Here is a 16068-nt window from a genome sequence, read left to right on the forward strand (position 1 = left end):
CTATTCCTTAAAAAGTTCTAGGTTATTTAGGATACCCCTATTAAAGATACTAAGAGTAACAAGCTATTTATTAGCAATATTAACAATAACCCTAATAACTATATACTATTTACCTAAAATAAGCCAGAAAAAGGATCACAGATAGCAAGCAAGCTAAGATTAGTTTAAAAGACAGGGTCTACAGGTCTCCTTAATATCAGTATCTAGTAAAGTAAACAAGGGCTACTAGATATAACAGCTAATAGGATAACTACCTTTAAGTATAGCTCTCCTTTTAGAGATAAGACTATTATAGTCCTTAAAAGTAAGATTAAAATTAAAGAGTATAAAAATAGAAAGGTATATAGCTTTAAAGGTAGAGATATTTTTATACTACTATCCAGTTTAAAGGTTATATAGACTTCTATAAGGCTATTTATAAAGAAGTACTTTATAATAAGTACTTTATTATTATAAATAGCTAGAAAGCTAGCTAAATAGTTTATTTTTAAGTATATTAATAAAGAAATATAAATATTAATCCTTAGCTAAGATATAATAGATTAAAGCTTATAAAAAGTCTCAGTTAAATATAACAGTAGGCCTATTATAGGCTCTAATAAATGACATAATAGCGACTGGTTGATTGTCGGGCTAAGCGCGAGGGTTCCATATGAAATATCAGGATAAAACAACGGACGAGGACTTTCAGATAAACTGAGGATTAATTCTGGCAGACTACCTCAGTAACCTTCGCCGTCAGCCATTTGGGGGGTCTATAGTGCTCCAGTGAGCTGTGATCGAGGGTGCAGTAGAGCTAGTGAGAAAGTGCAAAACAGTACTTATGTTATCAGTCTGATCTTTTCAAGGGCTATACTACCTTTCTTAAAGAGACTAATACTAGAGAAAAGTTAACTCAAACACTAATAATAATTAGTTTTATTAAAAGAAACTCTTATTTTTCTAGCTCATCTTGTTAATGCTAGGCTTACTGAGTATATTTAAAAAGTTATAAAATATAAAGTCAAGAAGCCTCTTAATACCAAGCTATAAGTATTAAATTATTTATTATTACTAGATTGGATCGGGCCGCAAGGCAACGCAGAGCAGTATAAGGAATATAAATTAAAAGTAAACACAGCTAATAAATACTTGGGTTATTTTTACTATATCTATAAGCTTTTTCTTATACTTATTTTAAAAGATTTCTTCTTAGTCTTATCTAGGACTTATCTTATCTTATCTTATCTTACCTCTATCTTAAGTTTATCTTAACTTATTCTTAGCTGAACGTTGTCCTTGCTTAGTAGTTTACCTAATGTCTCGTGAACAAAACCAATCTTATCTCATCGACCGCCAAGGATAAGATAATTACTACATTAAAATTATCACCAAAGCGCGACCTACCTACCCTAGCTGCATTAAATTTCATCAACTTCACAAAGCCGACAGGCTTAGAAGTCATTCTCTTCAATGAACGTAATTAACTTTATCAAAATGGATCAAGAACAGTTTTTGATAAGTTACTTATCAATGATACTATACTCCAAATTACAAACACTACCAACTTCCTGGACCTCATTAACGGGATTCGTTATCACTTCTTATCATCAGCATCATCGAGTCATCAACAAAACCACTTGTCACGAAATGCAACCCCAGACGCCCCGAACCCCTGTTAAGCAAAACACAGACTGATGATAAAAGAAACCAACTCATTCGAAACTGACCTTCTGATTGAACATATTCCTGTCATTTCCAGCCTACTAACCGCCTAGCGAACACTTCGCATCCATAACAATCTTGTTAAGAGTCTCTTCAAGTCGTTTGCTCTTGTCAGCAAGGGCTGCATTCCGAATCGAAAGGTCATTATTATGAGCAGCTAAGAAATCCTTACTGCTGTCAAGGTCTTCGACCTGGGCGGCGCAGCGCTTGCTGTCGAGCTTCATGGCTGCAATTGCCTTCACGAGGGCTTTGCTTCTCCTCCTCAAGGCCTGGTTCTCTGCAACAAGAGTCTCCTCGTGCTTCTTCGTAGCCTCTGTCGAGAGTGCATGCTTATCCAGGAACTTCTGGGCCATAGTAATAAGAGTCTCGTGATCTGAACCCAGACGCTTGATTTCCGCATCAAAAGCTGCATTCTCAGTAAGGAGATCAAAATTACTCAACTCCAGCTTTTCAGTCTTCTTAACAAGATCTTTGTTCTCAGTGACGAGAGTCTTGTTACATGACTCCAACTGCGTATTCTTCTCAAGAAGCTCTTCGTTCTCCATAACGAGATCTGTGTTACATGACTTCAGCTCCTTGTTCTTCTCCACGAGGGACTCATTCTTACTGTTCACTACAGTAAGTGAACTTTGGAGTTGGCGAATCTCGCCATTGAGCTTCACCTTCACCTTCAGGTTATTCTCGTGGATTTTGCGTTTGGGGTCAAAAAGGGCACGGCGAAAAGACTGTGACTGGCGCTGAAGCGCTTCCACGTCGCGCTGAAGCTTGACATTCTCCCGGACAACAGACTCTTTTTCTTGCTCGGTTTGTCGGAGCTTCTTCTCAAGCTCCTTCATCTTCGCAACCCAGTGAGCTTCTCCCTTCATGGAGTGTGACAAGAATGACCCATTCGCATGAGCCTCAATGTCAGCCTCTGAGACCTCAGCCTCTGTGGGAGTGACTGTTGTCTGCGCAGGCTTCTCGTCCACAAGGGGTGTACTGCTCAGTTGCTTCGGGTCGATATCCCGTCTCCATTCACGAAGTGCAATGGCAAGGGCACCATCATCCTCAACCCACTCTCGGGGAAAGCCCAAGTCTGAGTGTCGGCGGTGGGATGTAACGTTGGTGACGAGGCTTAGCACACGCGCAACTTGGAGATCCTTTTCTGATACGCTAAGTCCTGGGACTGGATGGCCTTGGGACAAGAAATGGGCCAGATGCTGAAGTTGCTGTGCCATCTTCAGGATGTCAACGTTGGCCCCTGACTTGGGCTCCTCAAGAGATGCTGTAGTCATGATGAGATGCAGGCCAATCTCAAATGTCTCCAGTCTGGGGAAGGAAATCAGGGTCGTTGACAGTTATCAGAGTAAATTGGGAAGGTGTTGTAATGGGAAGGGTTGACGTGGGAAGCATGGCGGCAGAAAGTGTCTATTTATAACGTCAGTCTGCATGTTCAGAAATTAGATGTTCCAGCATTCACTTCGAGCTATCAAATAGGCAGCAGCCTTTCTGCCACTGTCATATCTACTGCCTCCCTTGTAGCGCACTAGAGGAAGCCATGATCCCGATACTTGTTACTCAACGGAAGTAATGGTTGCGTAGGTACAGTCAAGATCTTACTTCAGATCTGTTAATTTCCTTCTAGATGTAGACATTAATTTACGAATAAGATCAATTGATTAATACTCGGCTTGATGCTCCGTGGTTAAATTACTGTAGTAAGCTGGCCCACCAATATCATCATAAACCGAAGCTCGGGTTGTCTGCGCTTTATATCCTTTCCGACATATCCACCGCTGCACATCTTTGGTGTATGGAATCAAGAACATGCTGCCAGTGCATTTTGGTTAGATAGTCAAATTTCATTAAGCAGAACAGTATTCAAATTACTGAAATAAAAAATACAGAATTCACAGAACACGACGCGACTAAGCGGTCAAGGATCTGGACATGTATACTTACCTCACATCTCGAACAATCCATTGTCTTTACTAACACAAAACTTAAACATCCTCAGTTATAAATACATTCATGACCCCGGCAATGGTACTGCGTTTCAGCTTCTCGCTACAACACTACGTGACGTGACTCTTACCCTGATCACCCGAATCAGCAGGTGTCTGGTTTTAGTTCCTACGAGAACCCGTGATCATGGATTTTAATGAACTGGTAGACAGTAGGGCGGAGCTAGAAGTTGCAATTCGGGAGGTTCAGGGAAAGGTCACAGGTCTTTGGCGCATCAACCACGAGCAAGAGGAGAAGATCAAAGACTTGGAGAAGCAGAACGAAGATCGAAATGTCAAATATGAAGCCACGAAACACAAGCTCACACGGACGGAAATCACGATCCGAGCTCTCGAGTCGAAGGTTAAACTCCAAAAAGCCAATATTGAAGAGTTGAAAAAAAAGTCTCAACAGCAACGGGACGAGATCACGGCGCTCAAGACCCAGGAAAAGGCCGAAAAGCTAAAATATACTGCTCCTATCTCAGAGCTGAAGAAGCAGAATTTGATCCAAACGGCAAAGATCGCCGAGTTTCAGAAGTCAAAGTCTTGCGACGTCACAGGCGTCAAAGCCAACTTTTCCTTCCTCCAGTCCAAGCTTAGGCTCGCTGAATCAGAGCACAAAGATAAGATCAAAGAGCTGAACGACAAGCTTTTGAAGCAGAGAGTGAAAATGAGAGATTACATCAAGGAGTTACAAAGCCAGAAGGATGATCAAGTAGCTGAGATTGAAACTCTGAAGGATTTTCTTAAGGACAAGGAGGTTCTCATTTCTCAGCTACTACACGCCTCGCAAACAAAAGACTCATCATGCGAAACTCAATCGCATCGACTCGCCCTTCTGGAAATCCAAGTTGAAACTCTTGAGGCTGACAAACTACGCCAGGAATCCAGAAACCAAGAGCTTGAAACGAAATACAGTGTTGAGGCATTCCGACGTGAGAAACTACAAAAGCAACTCAAGCTCAACCAATATGATGTCGATCAGGTACATGATATTGCTCAGAGTCTGGAGTTCCATTTCAACAGCACCTATGTGAGGTTCTCTGGGGATAACAAGCTGCATACAAAAGCGGAATTGGAAGAAGCGTATATGGAATCGCAAAGACTGCAGGATAAGCGGAGAGCATTGGCTTTGGCGCGACGGATGCGTATGCAAGAGGAAGAGGACCGAGATAGAGATGCTTACGCGGAGGAAGAGCTATGTGGTTAGGGTATCTTGGGTAGGGATACATAGGTTTCTTTAGGTTATTGTACGATTGAACGATGATGTGGTACGAAGGGAGGGATGACTCACGATTACCCCTGGAGGGTATAACGAATTGCATGAAATAACAAATTTTGAGTATTGCCTTTAGCCGTCGAGTCTTGAGTTTTGAGAAGGGGTATGATTCGTGAATGTGAGCGGTGAATTTCGATGTGATCGACATCCTACAGCGTAATTATGCAACAACCCCTGTCAAGGCTGCTTACAGGTCGACATTTGAATACGCGCGGGATTGAATACGCGAAATATTCGATACGCCATTAAGGATTCAAGGGATTCAATTACGCCATGGACAAGTCGTTATGTTTACTTAGAATGGAGTCTTATTTAGCTGCCTGCGCTATCTAGGGTTACCACCCTCCACAATTTGATCTGACTCAATTCAATGTCATCTAACCCCTTACACTATTGCCGTTTAACCTTATAGGTAGGGAAAATCGGGCTTTATTTAATCCGGACTAATTACAGCTCTCTATTTCCTACACCCCTCTATAAATAACCTGCTGAATTAGCTACTAGTAGCTAATTAGACCCCCTATAACCCCTGGCATACTGTAGCTATAGCGGTAATGCTGAATTTTTTACCTTGGCCTCGGTTGGCGCGCTAGGCTACTTCCGGAGGCCTGCTCAACAAAAGGGTCAAACTGTGCCCCCTACGGGTTTCGAACCCGCTGCCTTCTGCGTTGCCGCAGGGCTTGCCTAGGTGCCTGACCACTGCACCAGAGGGCTTCGTTATGTTTACGTACCTACACTAAAGCCAAGATTGTTAGATAAATACACCTCTTTCCAGAATAAACCTTCAACTATCAGAACAGAACAGAATCAACAACATTGAACTACCTTTTCGAAAACGTAGTCATCGAACACGCCCAAAACTCCTCATTTCAGCCATCATGCATTTCTCTCAGCTCATCGCCACAGCCGCCCTCTTCACCCAGGGCACCCTAGCTGTTGGCATCAAGATCTACACTGGCCGCGACTGCACTGGCACGGAACAGACTCTCACTGTCGATCACAACGCAGCCTGCAATCCCAAAGTTCAACGTTTCCAGTCCTACAAGGAGAACGGATTCGGGCCCGGCAACGGGCAGAGAATTGCCTTCTACGCCCAGCCGAGTTGCTCTCAGGAGTCGTTCATCTATGACACATACTCTAACAATGGAGATTACTTCCATTCGAAGCAGTGCTACAATATCAATGGACACTCTCCTGTCAAGTACGCTCAGGGCGCTAAGCTCTATTAGCTAGGTACGTAGACGCAGTTGAACTAGACTCGCTGAAGACTGATGCTAACCTGGTCATGCAGATTACATCTTGACCCAGCCGCTGATGGCTCCAAGAGGGGGAGGTCCGGGCTGAACTAGCTCACTTTTGTCAGCAGTCGAGCCAGGATGAATCAAGGTCCATTCTTCGTGTTTAAAGACGCGCAACAAAGAACAAGAAGAAGCAGCAGAAGGGAGTTTAGAGAGGGAGGGAAGAACCCTTTAGGATAAAGATACATTTCTCTACTAAATTTCCACGAGAATACGCATTATTGCATGATTTCCAATCTATTTTTTTGATACCATCAAGGGACTGGATAACCTCTTGGTCCATCGTAACACTTCCAAGTATAGCCTAAACGTTACGCAATGGAGAACTTGCAAATAGACGTAGCATTGGGAGTTACTCCGTCTCTTTGATCACGTTTCTGGTTACATTCTTCTAGTATCATCAAGACACAGAGACTGGCTCCTTGACTCTTTGGATTTCAAGTACCTCATGCTCGCTTTCGGCTCTACACCCGGTTGGCTAGATGATGCTGCGGCGGAGCCGTCAAAATGGCTGCCAATTCTGACTCTCAATGGGCAATATCCACGTGACATAAGCCTGGGCGCCTAGGACTTGGGCATTCTTATGAGCGCAGAATCTTTTACCAATTCCTCCATTTCAACAGCGACAGACCTTTGCTAATAAAATGGCAGAAGTTGTTGGCTTAGTTGCTTCTATCGCCAGTTTACTTGACCTCGCTCTCAAGTCATCTAACGGATTATGTGACCTCCAGTTTCAGGTCAGAAACGCACCTCATCTTATCCAAGCGCTCGAAAACGAGACAGAGGCTATCAGGGCAGTTCTTGTTCACGTTGAGAACACGATACAATCTACAGCAACAGCTAGACTTCGAAACCCCTGCGGCTCTGCAATTCTCGGCGACTTGGCGATTGAACTTAGCAAAGGTGCCGCTGTCTTGAAGGATTTAGACTCATTCATCAGCGGTCTCAAGAATGAGACACCCACTTTGCAAAGAGTTAAATGGACTTGCAAAAAGGAGAAGGCAACAGAACTCATGAAACAGCTCAGAGAAGTGAGAATCCGTATCAGTGAGCTCCAGTTAGCTCATGGAAAGTATGTTCTTCAGAAGCATTTATTCAATCTGAGGCTGATACAAAGACCTAGCTCAAGCTTGACACGCATAGAACTTGTATTGCAGGATATCCAGACCACGCAGCGCAACCAATATGCCGCAACACAAAGTTTAACTACTTGTCTACTAGACACGAAGGACCAACTTACAGTTGATCAGAATGCGATAATTCAACGGCAAACAGACATCGTAGTAGCGCTAGAGGCTTTGCATACTACAACACCGAGGTTACCGACTGCTTGGGTAGAGACTATCAGCAATCAGCTGGTTGCTGCAGTAAACGATCTCCGACTTGAACCTGGAACGAACAATAACAAAACTGATTTGACCCAGTCCTCTCCCAGGCAGGAGAGGTTCCAAGCTTCATCTTTACCACTTCAGCAGCCTACACTAGGATTTCATCTAAGATTAGAGCAGTCCCAGTGCTCAAACAACTGTGTCTGCAGATGCCACGGTTCGCTATCTTTATACCGCCCTTTGAAGACACTTCCAAAAGCACTGCAAATGGTTTTGGGGTCAGTACTATTTGAGTACTCTAGCTTCCCTGTTTCCAGAATACCTTGTGACTTCGATTCATGTTACAAGTCACGTCTTACTCGCCTCAAACTTCGGTATGGCTTTCCATTCTGGTCTTTCAAGTACGCGATACATGTCTTCATGGAGAGACTATCTACCAGTTGTCTCACGTTGACGTTGGAAGTCAGACGAACGACGCCTCTGAAAGTATCCAAGGACAACATATTCTTCCAGATCTCATTTGGAAATCTCGATGCTATCAAACGGATCGTGTTTGAGAACCCAACTGCAGTACTGGACGTCGACTATAATGGTAATTCTGTCTTGCACGTCTCTGCTTACGGGTTTCATCCTTGGGAACTCTCGCTTCAAATATGGCAGGTCCTTCTCCAGGCGGGTGCAGACCCAGACCAGGTCGACGAACATGGCTTTTCATTTCGGCACAGAATCGCAAACCTGCTTCTTCGAAATAGCATACCATTAGACTTACAACCTCAAGTTGAAAGGCTGGTTCAGACTTCCCAGTGCTTAGAGGGCTTACACCTGAGCTTCATACATCAAATTGTTGTTAAACAATGCCCAATCGACATAGTTCCTGTCCTTGAGGCACACAAAGCAGAGATCCTGGCCCATGTCAATAGCGAGGACCGGTTCGGAATGACACCACTGATGTATGCTGTTTCCTTAGGGGATGCAAAAGCAGCCAGTGTTCACATCAAAGCCGGCGCCTCAGTTCACAAGCAAGGACCATCTGGTCGCAGCATTGTGGATTATGTTAGCCGCCTACTGGGGTAACGAAAGGACCTTCATAACACTGTCACAACTAAATATCAAAGGTTTAGATGTAGATCTCAAGGATGCGAAAGGGTTGACAGCAACCGATGTTTATGAAAACCGTGACGATAAGACGGACGAGCTGACGGTAGCATTCTACCATTTGAGAGATTCAATCAGATTGCAATTCTCACAGAGTTGTGAAGACGAAGACAAGTTTGAGGATATGGATGAATTCTTTGATGCATATGAGTTTTTGAATAATTACAGGGCTGCTTAGAATTATGATACGGAGCTTTGTGAGTAGGTTCGCAGAGCGATTGTGCAGATAGTCCATCCCGACAATTTCAAAAGCAGGGTGAACGAGACTTTACATCGTTTACAGCCTTAATTTCGCCTTTTCTCTAATGTGTGGCCTTAACGTGGGCGACTCTACTGTCAAGCCTTTGGCTTTGCCTTGGGCCTGGGACCAAGCAACATATTCCTCATTGGTCAAAGACAGAGTTCTCTTGCCTAAGTATTGTAAAGAATCAGGTAAATTTATCACATACTCGTAAAAGCTTTGATAATTTTTATGCCCTCCAGGATAAAGGCCCCAAGCTTTCACACCTGGCAGATGTCTGTGACTCGCGATGAGACAACCACCGGTTCCCTGAACTCGTTTTTACCAGCGCTAGAGCCCTTCAAAACAGCCGATGCAAATCTCGATGCCTACCAAAATGTCTCAACCGTCATCCTAACTACCACGCAAACGACCATCGCTTTTATAGCGATGATTATCGCCCTCTCGAGTTTGATCTGGATGATCTATTCCAAGAAGTAAGAATGGGAAATCGTAAAGGATGAAAGACACCGCCGCTGCGAAAGCAGTTACTAGAAAGGAGAGGAGCATGGGAATTTGAAGAATTGTTTGGGCAAGACTCTTGACGAGTTGAAACTGTATCCTCCCAGGACTACGCCGCCCTAAAGAATGCCCACGATCAATTGAGCAATTCACGCCCTTCATTATCTTATATTAAAGCAGTCAGAGAAGTCCCGATGTCAATGCAATGCTACCAAGCTCAAGGAACTCATCGATGACGTGTGTGGAAATCCAGATTCCAGACCCGCTCTGTACATCTTCTGATCCCAAGTCAACAGTTTAATACCGCTATCCTAAAAGTCTAAGTTTAGTCTAAGACTTGACAGATACTTACTAAATTTATCTGAGCTTCTATAATATTTAGGACATCGTACCTCAGGCTTCTTGTCTCTCACTCGGGATAAAGTGCCTTACTCAGGCAAAGTTATTGTCACTCTTTCCGTTATGACAGAACGACCAGACCTTCTGCAAATTATACGGCCCTCGAAAAGCACTACTAGAAGGATCCCAGACGTCTCACTAAAGAGAAAAAGATCATCAACGGTGGAGGAACCATCGACCCTGAGATCGAAGCAATCCACTCATTGCATCATTCAACGGCAGCAAGCTCAAAGTTCTCGTGTCGTCTCTGCAAAGTCAGGACTTCACTAACCAAGACTGCCTACAATGCCCATTGCCACACCCCAGGGCACCTCAAAAAGGTGGATTCTGAGAAAACTGTCGCTGTTACACGCCCCATCTCATCCTACTTCATCTCTGCGCCGAAGCCTACCATTTAATGACCAACTTTCATCATACATCACGAGGGTGGAATATGAGAACCTTTATATCGACATTAAATGTCTAACATTTTTGTCGACAAGAGAGTCCAAGAAGTGTGATCTCGCCCTCGGCTCATCAGGTCCACTCCAATAACTCTCATCCATAGTAACCATTGTATTGAACTTGATAAGCTCAGCTGTGGTTGCACAAGTTGGATCGCAGCACCAGGTAATGTGCATAGTTTCTGGATCCCGAAAGTGGCCATAGCTCTCTGGGTCCAAATTGTGAATCCAGTGCTTCGGAACAGGCCCATCGGCATCATTCGGCATGTACAGTACACGTCCCAGTTCCAAGCTGTCATTGTTGAATCCCAACACGTAGCCAACTGTACAATTGTCGGAGCATCTGCAATGTTCCCCTGATATCCCTGATATTGCCGCTTCAGGCTCCGCAAAGAACCTAGCTTGTAGCACACGACCTGGAGTTACATTGAATGCAGGACAGAAAGCTTGTGGATATGCTCTGTGTACCTCTTTTTTCTTGGCTATACATCGATCCATCAGAGGAGTATCACGGCTTGAGCCCTCGAGTGGTATGATCCAACTCACACAGACGGTACTATCAAGAAAAGAGAACTCCTCACTGATCCCTGTGTATCGGACCGCGATACCGCGACAGGGACAGGTTGTCTCTGTACAGTGTATCGATTGTGTCTCGACCACGTTTCGCCACAACCTAAGATCATCTAAGGAGATCTGCAAGTGGGGACAGACGGTAAGATGACCCTGGTGAGCAATGCAAAGTCTGGAAGAGGGATTTGCCCTTCGGGACGCGAAGGAGAATTGCACCGCGGGGTGTTCGGCTTCGCAGCCTGAGCACCACAGACGGCTCATCAGGTTTGCAACACGTTCATGATATCCTAGAGTATCTCTTGCATTGATACAATGGATACAATATGTGGTGCGAACAGGATCAACGGGGGGTTCTGCATCGTTTTCGTCCTGGTATATGTAGACTGTTGTTGAATCAATTCTGGGTGTACATGTTTTGCCCGATATTTGCGGCGATACAGCGTTCGCCTTCCTTCTCTTAAGAGTCTCAGGAAATTCAAGGGCGGAGCTGATCCCTGTTGCGACATAAGGGCTGCCCTTATTGCTCTCTCGACCGGCTGCGGAGATCATGTTCTAGTGGGCTGGGATGAATAAATCAGCTGGGTTAAATGCTCCGTTGGCGTGAGATTTTATGAGTGAAGTTGATAGATTTTATGTGGTTCGCGTACAGGGAATAAATGAGCAGGTGGGGATGAGTTGCATTTTATATGTTTGTCAACCAAACCTTGTCATTAGGGCTTACTTTAAGGTTCAACATTTCCCCCTCCTAGCTATCAGCTTCATGTAAAGCCATCAAGCATTTAACTTTCAATGTGGAGGCTTAAACAGTAAGGCTTCTTTAGTAGGCCAGCATCACAGCGGTCAATATCTTATAAGCTTCATCTGCCTTCGTGGCGCAATTGCTGCCTTGATTAAGTAGTATAGATATCACCCCTTGACAGCTGTGTTAATCTTCTTCCTTTACCGCAATGAGGGTTTGAAGGAATTGGGTTGAGTTTTGTGTAAGTTAGTCGGCGAAAGTCAAATTGATCTGAAGTTAATGACGACTCTCTCAATGGAATGCACGTTTCGGAGCATGTGGCCAATCGGCATCTGAGAACAGATAAACCAAAAGCAGTGTTTTAAACTGAGGAAGGTTCAACATACAAACATGTCAAAACTCAATGCACAGATCTACAACCAGGACGAACTTGCTAATGTGGATAAAATCATGAGCCTTGGTGAGACTTCAATGAGTTACATTCATTTTAACTGGCAGTACTATTGACAAAGGCTTACGTGGTATGAGGGAAACGGTGAAAATGTGCCTAATAACACAGAGCCGTTTCTGCCCAATTTACCCTCCCAAAGGTAGTTCCTTACCAGAGCTCACAAACAGGCTCCTTCTTAGGGCAGTTGAACGCCTTGTTAAATCCAACTGTGTTCTTCAGAGGCAGCTCGACTCTCGCAGGCGCTGGACTATGAATGTCATCCTGGAGCAGCGTCAAAGCCAACTTTGGCGGAACGTTAGAGCACCAAGTCTGGCCCCATTTGATGAAGAACAGTTGCTCGTGCGTAAAGTCTTGTAAACCAGGAAGATTCTTCGCCTTACCCTTTTCGCTTTCCCACTTCTTCCACGCCGCGTAGCTGGAAGTTACACCCCCAGCATCGGCGATGTTCTCGTCAAGCGTGAGGGTTCCATTGACAGGGACATCTGTACCATTGGGCGCTCGGATGGTGAAGTTGTTATACTGTTCGATGAAGCACTTGGTCTTTTCTTCAAAGGCCTTGATCGACTTCTCATCCCACCACACTGTCAAATTACCAGTCTCGTCAAAGTTACGGCCTGTGTTATCGAAACCGTGTGTGATCTCGTGTCCAACGACGCTGCCCATTCCACCGTAGAGGAGATAAGATGGGAATTCTACGTCGTAGATAGGGAATTGTTGGAAACCCGCGAATAGGACGATCTGGTTCAGAGAGCGCGCGTGATAAGCGTTGGCGGTGAGAGTGCTCAACACAAATTGACCCCTGTTGTACGGCTTTCCCAAAGTCATCCAGTTATTCTTAACCTTGGACTTGGCGAAGCTCAGCGCAGTTGAGGCTAGAGAAGGTTTGATCTCGACATCCAAGTAGTAGTCCTGGAGGGAAATTGGATCAACGGCATCAGGGAAGGTAGGAAGACCGATGATCTTCGCCATAGCTTCCACCTTCTCGATAGACGCCTTCTTGACCTCGTCCGTGGCCCAGTCGCGCGATTCGATGCGCTCTGAGAAGGAGTCTTTGATGTGTTGCACAAGATTAGATGTAAGCTCGCTAGCCTCAGGGCTGAAATGCTTGTCCACGAAGAACCGTGAGAGTATCCACGTCAGGCCCGTCGGGCCGATGTACTGCGACGTGTACTGGGAGCCCTGGGTCCAGGCAACGCCGTAATTCATCAAGTTGATGCAGCGCTTCCATCGTGGTATAGGGCTCTCAGGGTCTCTGTCCCTTATCTTGTTCACCAGGTCGTTGTACGCGTTGGTCAAATCGGACTCGACGTAGATGGAAATGGAAGTAATCGCCTTCCATACGAAGTATGCTTGGAGAATTGTAGTCGGAGTCTCAGATATAATCTGGGATGCATTGTTGAAGTAGGTGGGTGCAACGAGTTGGATGTCGCCTGTCCAATTGTTGGGAGCAAGCTGCTCGATCACATATTCATAGTTCAGCTCGGGGAATTGCTTCTGCACCTCATCAATCGAGACAATTTCAGATGGCGGTCCATTTTGTTGTGCCAAGGCATAAGCAGCTACTAATTTGCCTTCTAACTCAATCACTGCAGTGATGAGTTCAGTAGCTGCTGTCATGCTGATATTGGAAGGATGGACAGAGACGATAAGCTGAGATGCGATCTTGATGTACTCTTCGAGATGCTGCTCTGTAGCGGGAAGGACTACTTCTTCAGGCTGGAGAGGGAAAAGGTTCAGTTGGACCGCGTCAGGGTCAGTGTCCTTCTGTTTCTGTATGAACCGCTGGAAGGTCTGAATGCCGACGCTCTCGAAAAAGGTCAAAGTCTTGCCGAGTTCAACAGAATCGTCGGTTGTGTTTGTAGCTGTCCTGTTGCTCGATGGGGTAGTAGGATACAGCTCGACGACTGTCTTGACAACTTCTTGCAGAGTCTGAAGACCCTCTTCTTCCAGCGCTGTATAGTTAGTGCAGACCTGATACGTGTCTTGGATCTTAGAAAAGATCTCCCTGTCTGCCTTGGCCTGCTCCTTTGTCAAGTTGACAGTAATCCATCCAGCATCGTCGCCGGAAGGATATGGGCTCTCGAGGATCTGTCTCAAGGCACTCTCGACATTTTCCTGGGCAAGCGTGAGTCCATCTGTGGAGACTCCACCAGCGGGGATCTCGTGTCGAGCAGCCCAATTGCCGCAAACATCTGTGTTAGAGGTTAGACTTGAATGAAGGAGGTATGTGTGTGGTGAGCCTCACATTGTTCAAAGTCTTCGCAAGGGTCAATCTCGGTATAGTTTAATGCCAAACTTCCGAGAATCTCGGAAGCGATGTGTACGCAAGATGCTGATGTGCAGAGATTCGACCCCACAGCGCTTGGAGCCATGATGATGCTATGCAGCTACGAAACTGCGTAGACTTAGAGGCTTTAGAGAATAGATAGATAAAACGTCAAGAGGATAAGAAGAACAAGTAGGGGCTCTACAAATCGTGCAACTCCGCGTTTGGAATGGATGTAGACTGGAGAGATGATAGCACAACAGCGTTATCTTCTCTACACTTATATAAGTCCAGGCCAGGGGAAGAATAGCATAGCCATGATGACGTTCTGGTAAGGAGTAGACTCGAGGCACAGCTGTGCAGACGAGGCGGAGCTGAGCGGGCGATTTCACCCCAAGAATATGGTTAATTATGCTTACTGTACTAATATCATCCGTAGCGCTGACTTGCATGGTCTCCTAAAGATTTTAACCAATCGGACATCACAAGATGAGTTGAAGATCATCGCCAAGATGATGACACCCGAAAATATGCTTGGAACCCAACTGAGCTATGCCGTAAAGGGTATTTTCCACCGCTCTCACTCTCCTAGGCGTAAGATTACATCACTCTCAAGGAGTCAAGGGGCAAGAAAATACCAAGCCTCAAGATAGGGTGTCAAAATAAACTTAGTAAAGATTTACCTAAACTTAGACTAGACTTACCTAAATATTTTGATCTCTTAGGGTTAACATCCTGAGTTTTCTTTCCTCCCCTAGACAGTTTTTCTCAGCGCTGCAAAACCCCAAAGGTGGCAGGCGGTAAGTGCTTCTTGGCGATCGCAAAGTGGCTGTATAAAACACGCAGCCCGTGCTTTGTCTGACGTAGAACGAAAGTCCTCTGAATCAGTTATTCTATTGGCTGCAACACATCGTGCTTCTGTCCCTTCGTATCCGCCATGGGCCAGCAATACTCTCAGCCCCGACCAGGCACCAAGCTTCAAGTCATTGGCGCTGGCCTTCCCCGCACTGGAACTGCATCGATCAGCCGAGCGCTGGAGATCCTTCTCGATGGTCCTGTATATCACGGTGGGACACAAGCCTTCCTTGGTCCTGAAATCGAAATCAAGACATGAATTCAGGTGGTGAATCAATGGCGGCCAGAAGGCAATTCCATAACGCGCTCCAATCTAGATCTCATCAAAGAGCGCGTTGACGGGTTCGTCGCCATTACTGACTCACCCGGTTCAACGCTCGTACGAGAATTAATGGCAATCTACCCAGATGCCAAAGTCATCTGCACCGTGCGCGATGTTGAAGCGTGGGAACGAAGCATGGCGACCGTTAGTACCAAATCCACTCAATGGTTCCTACGCTTCGTCTTATTCCCTTTGCCCTCACTTCGATACTTTGTCAACTATATCAATGCGCTGCGTCAGCAGTGGTTCCTCAAGTTTGGAGAAACAGAGCCAGTGACGAGCAGTTCGTACAACCAGCACATCACCTGGCTGAAGGAAAATGTGCCAGAGAATCGGCTGGTGTTTATAGACGTTCGTGATGGTTGGGAGCCGTTGTGCAAGGCGTTGGATCTACCGGTCCCGAAGGATGTCCCCTTCCCGAAGATCAACGATAGTCAAGCTATTGATAGCTTTGCAAAGAAGCATATTAATAGAGGGTTGGTAAGATGGGGGGTAATACTGTGCGTTGCTGGGGCGAGCGCGTGGGCTTTTT

General features: G+C 45.4%; 5 protein-coding genes across 5 annotated transcripts; 3 read left to right on the forward strand and 2 right to left on the reverse strand.

Annotated features, from left to right (window-relative positions):
• Nucleotides 1–1745: 1745 nt before the first annotated feature.
• Nucleotides 1746–2978, reverse strand: J7337_011149 (uncharacterized protein; the record flags this gene model as incomplete). Its single annotated transcript, XM_044828699.1, has 1 exon — nt 1746–2978. The coding sequence occupies one exon, from the start codon at nt 2976–2978 to the stop codon at nt 1746–1748; it is 1233 nt and encodes a 410-aa protein (XP_044677253.1).
• Nucleotides 2979–3834: 856 nt separating this feature from the next.
• On the forward strand, nt 3835–4899 carry J7337_011150 (uncharacterized protein; the record flags this gene model as incomplete). Its single annotated transcript, XM_044828700.1, has 1 exon — nt 3835–4899. The coding sequence occupies one exon, from the start codon at nt 3835–3837 to the stop codon at nt 4897–4899; it is 1065 nt and encodes a 354-aa protein (XP_044677254.1).
• Nucleotides 4900–5846: 947 nt separating this feature from the next.
• J7337_011151 (uncharacterized protein) lies at nt 5847–6197 on the forward strand (the record flags this gene model as incomplete). Its single annotated transcript, XM_044828701.1, has 1 exon — nt 5847–6197. One exon carries the CDS (start codon nt 5847–5849, stop codon nt 6195–6197), a length of 351 nt encoding a protein of 116 aa, XP_044677255.1.
• Nucleotides 6198–6910: 713 nt separating this feature from the next.
• On the forward strand, nt 6911–7526 carry J7337_011152 (uncharacterized protein; the record flags this gene model as incomplete). The annotated part of the gene is made up of 2 exons (XM_044828702.1): nt 6911–7338; nt 7517–7526. The coding sequence occupies 2 exons, from the start codon at nt 6911–6913 to the stop codon at nt 7524–7526; spliced, it is 438 nt and encodes a 145-aa protein (XP_044677256.1).
• A 4714-nt stretch (nt 7527–12240) lies between these two features.
• On the reverse strand, nt 12241–14465 carry J7337_011153 (uncharacterized protein; the record flags this gene model as incomplete). The annotated part of the gene is made up of 2 exons (XM_044828703.1): nt 12241–14285; nt 14339–14465. 2 exons carry the CDS (start codon nt 14463–14465, stop codon nt 12241–12243), a joined length of 2172 nt encoding a protein of 723 aa, XP_044677257.1.
• Between the last annotated feature and the right edge of the window lie 1603 nt (nt 14466–16068).

Source organism: Fusarium musae, chromosome 8 (genome assembly GCF_019915245.1).
Source record: "Fusarium musae strain F31 chromosome 8, whole genome shotgun sequence".
NCBI classification, from domain to species: Eukaryota; Fungi; Ascomycota; class Sordariomycetes; order Hypocreales; family Nectriaceae; genus Fusarium; species Fusarium musae.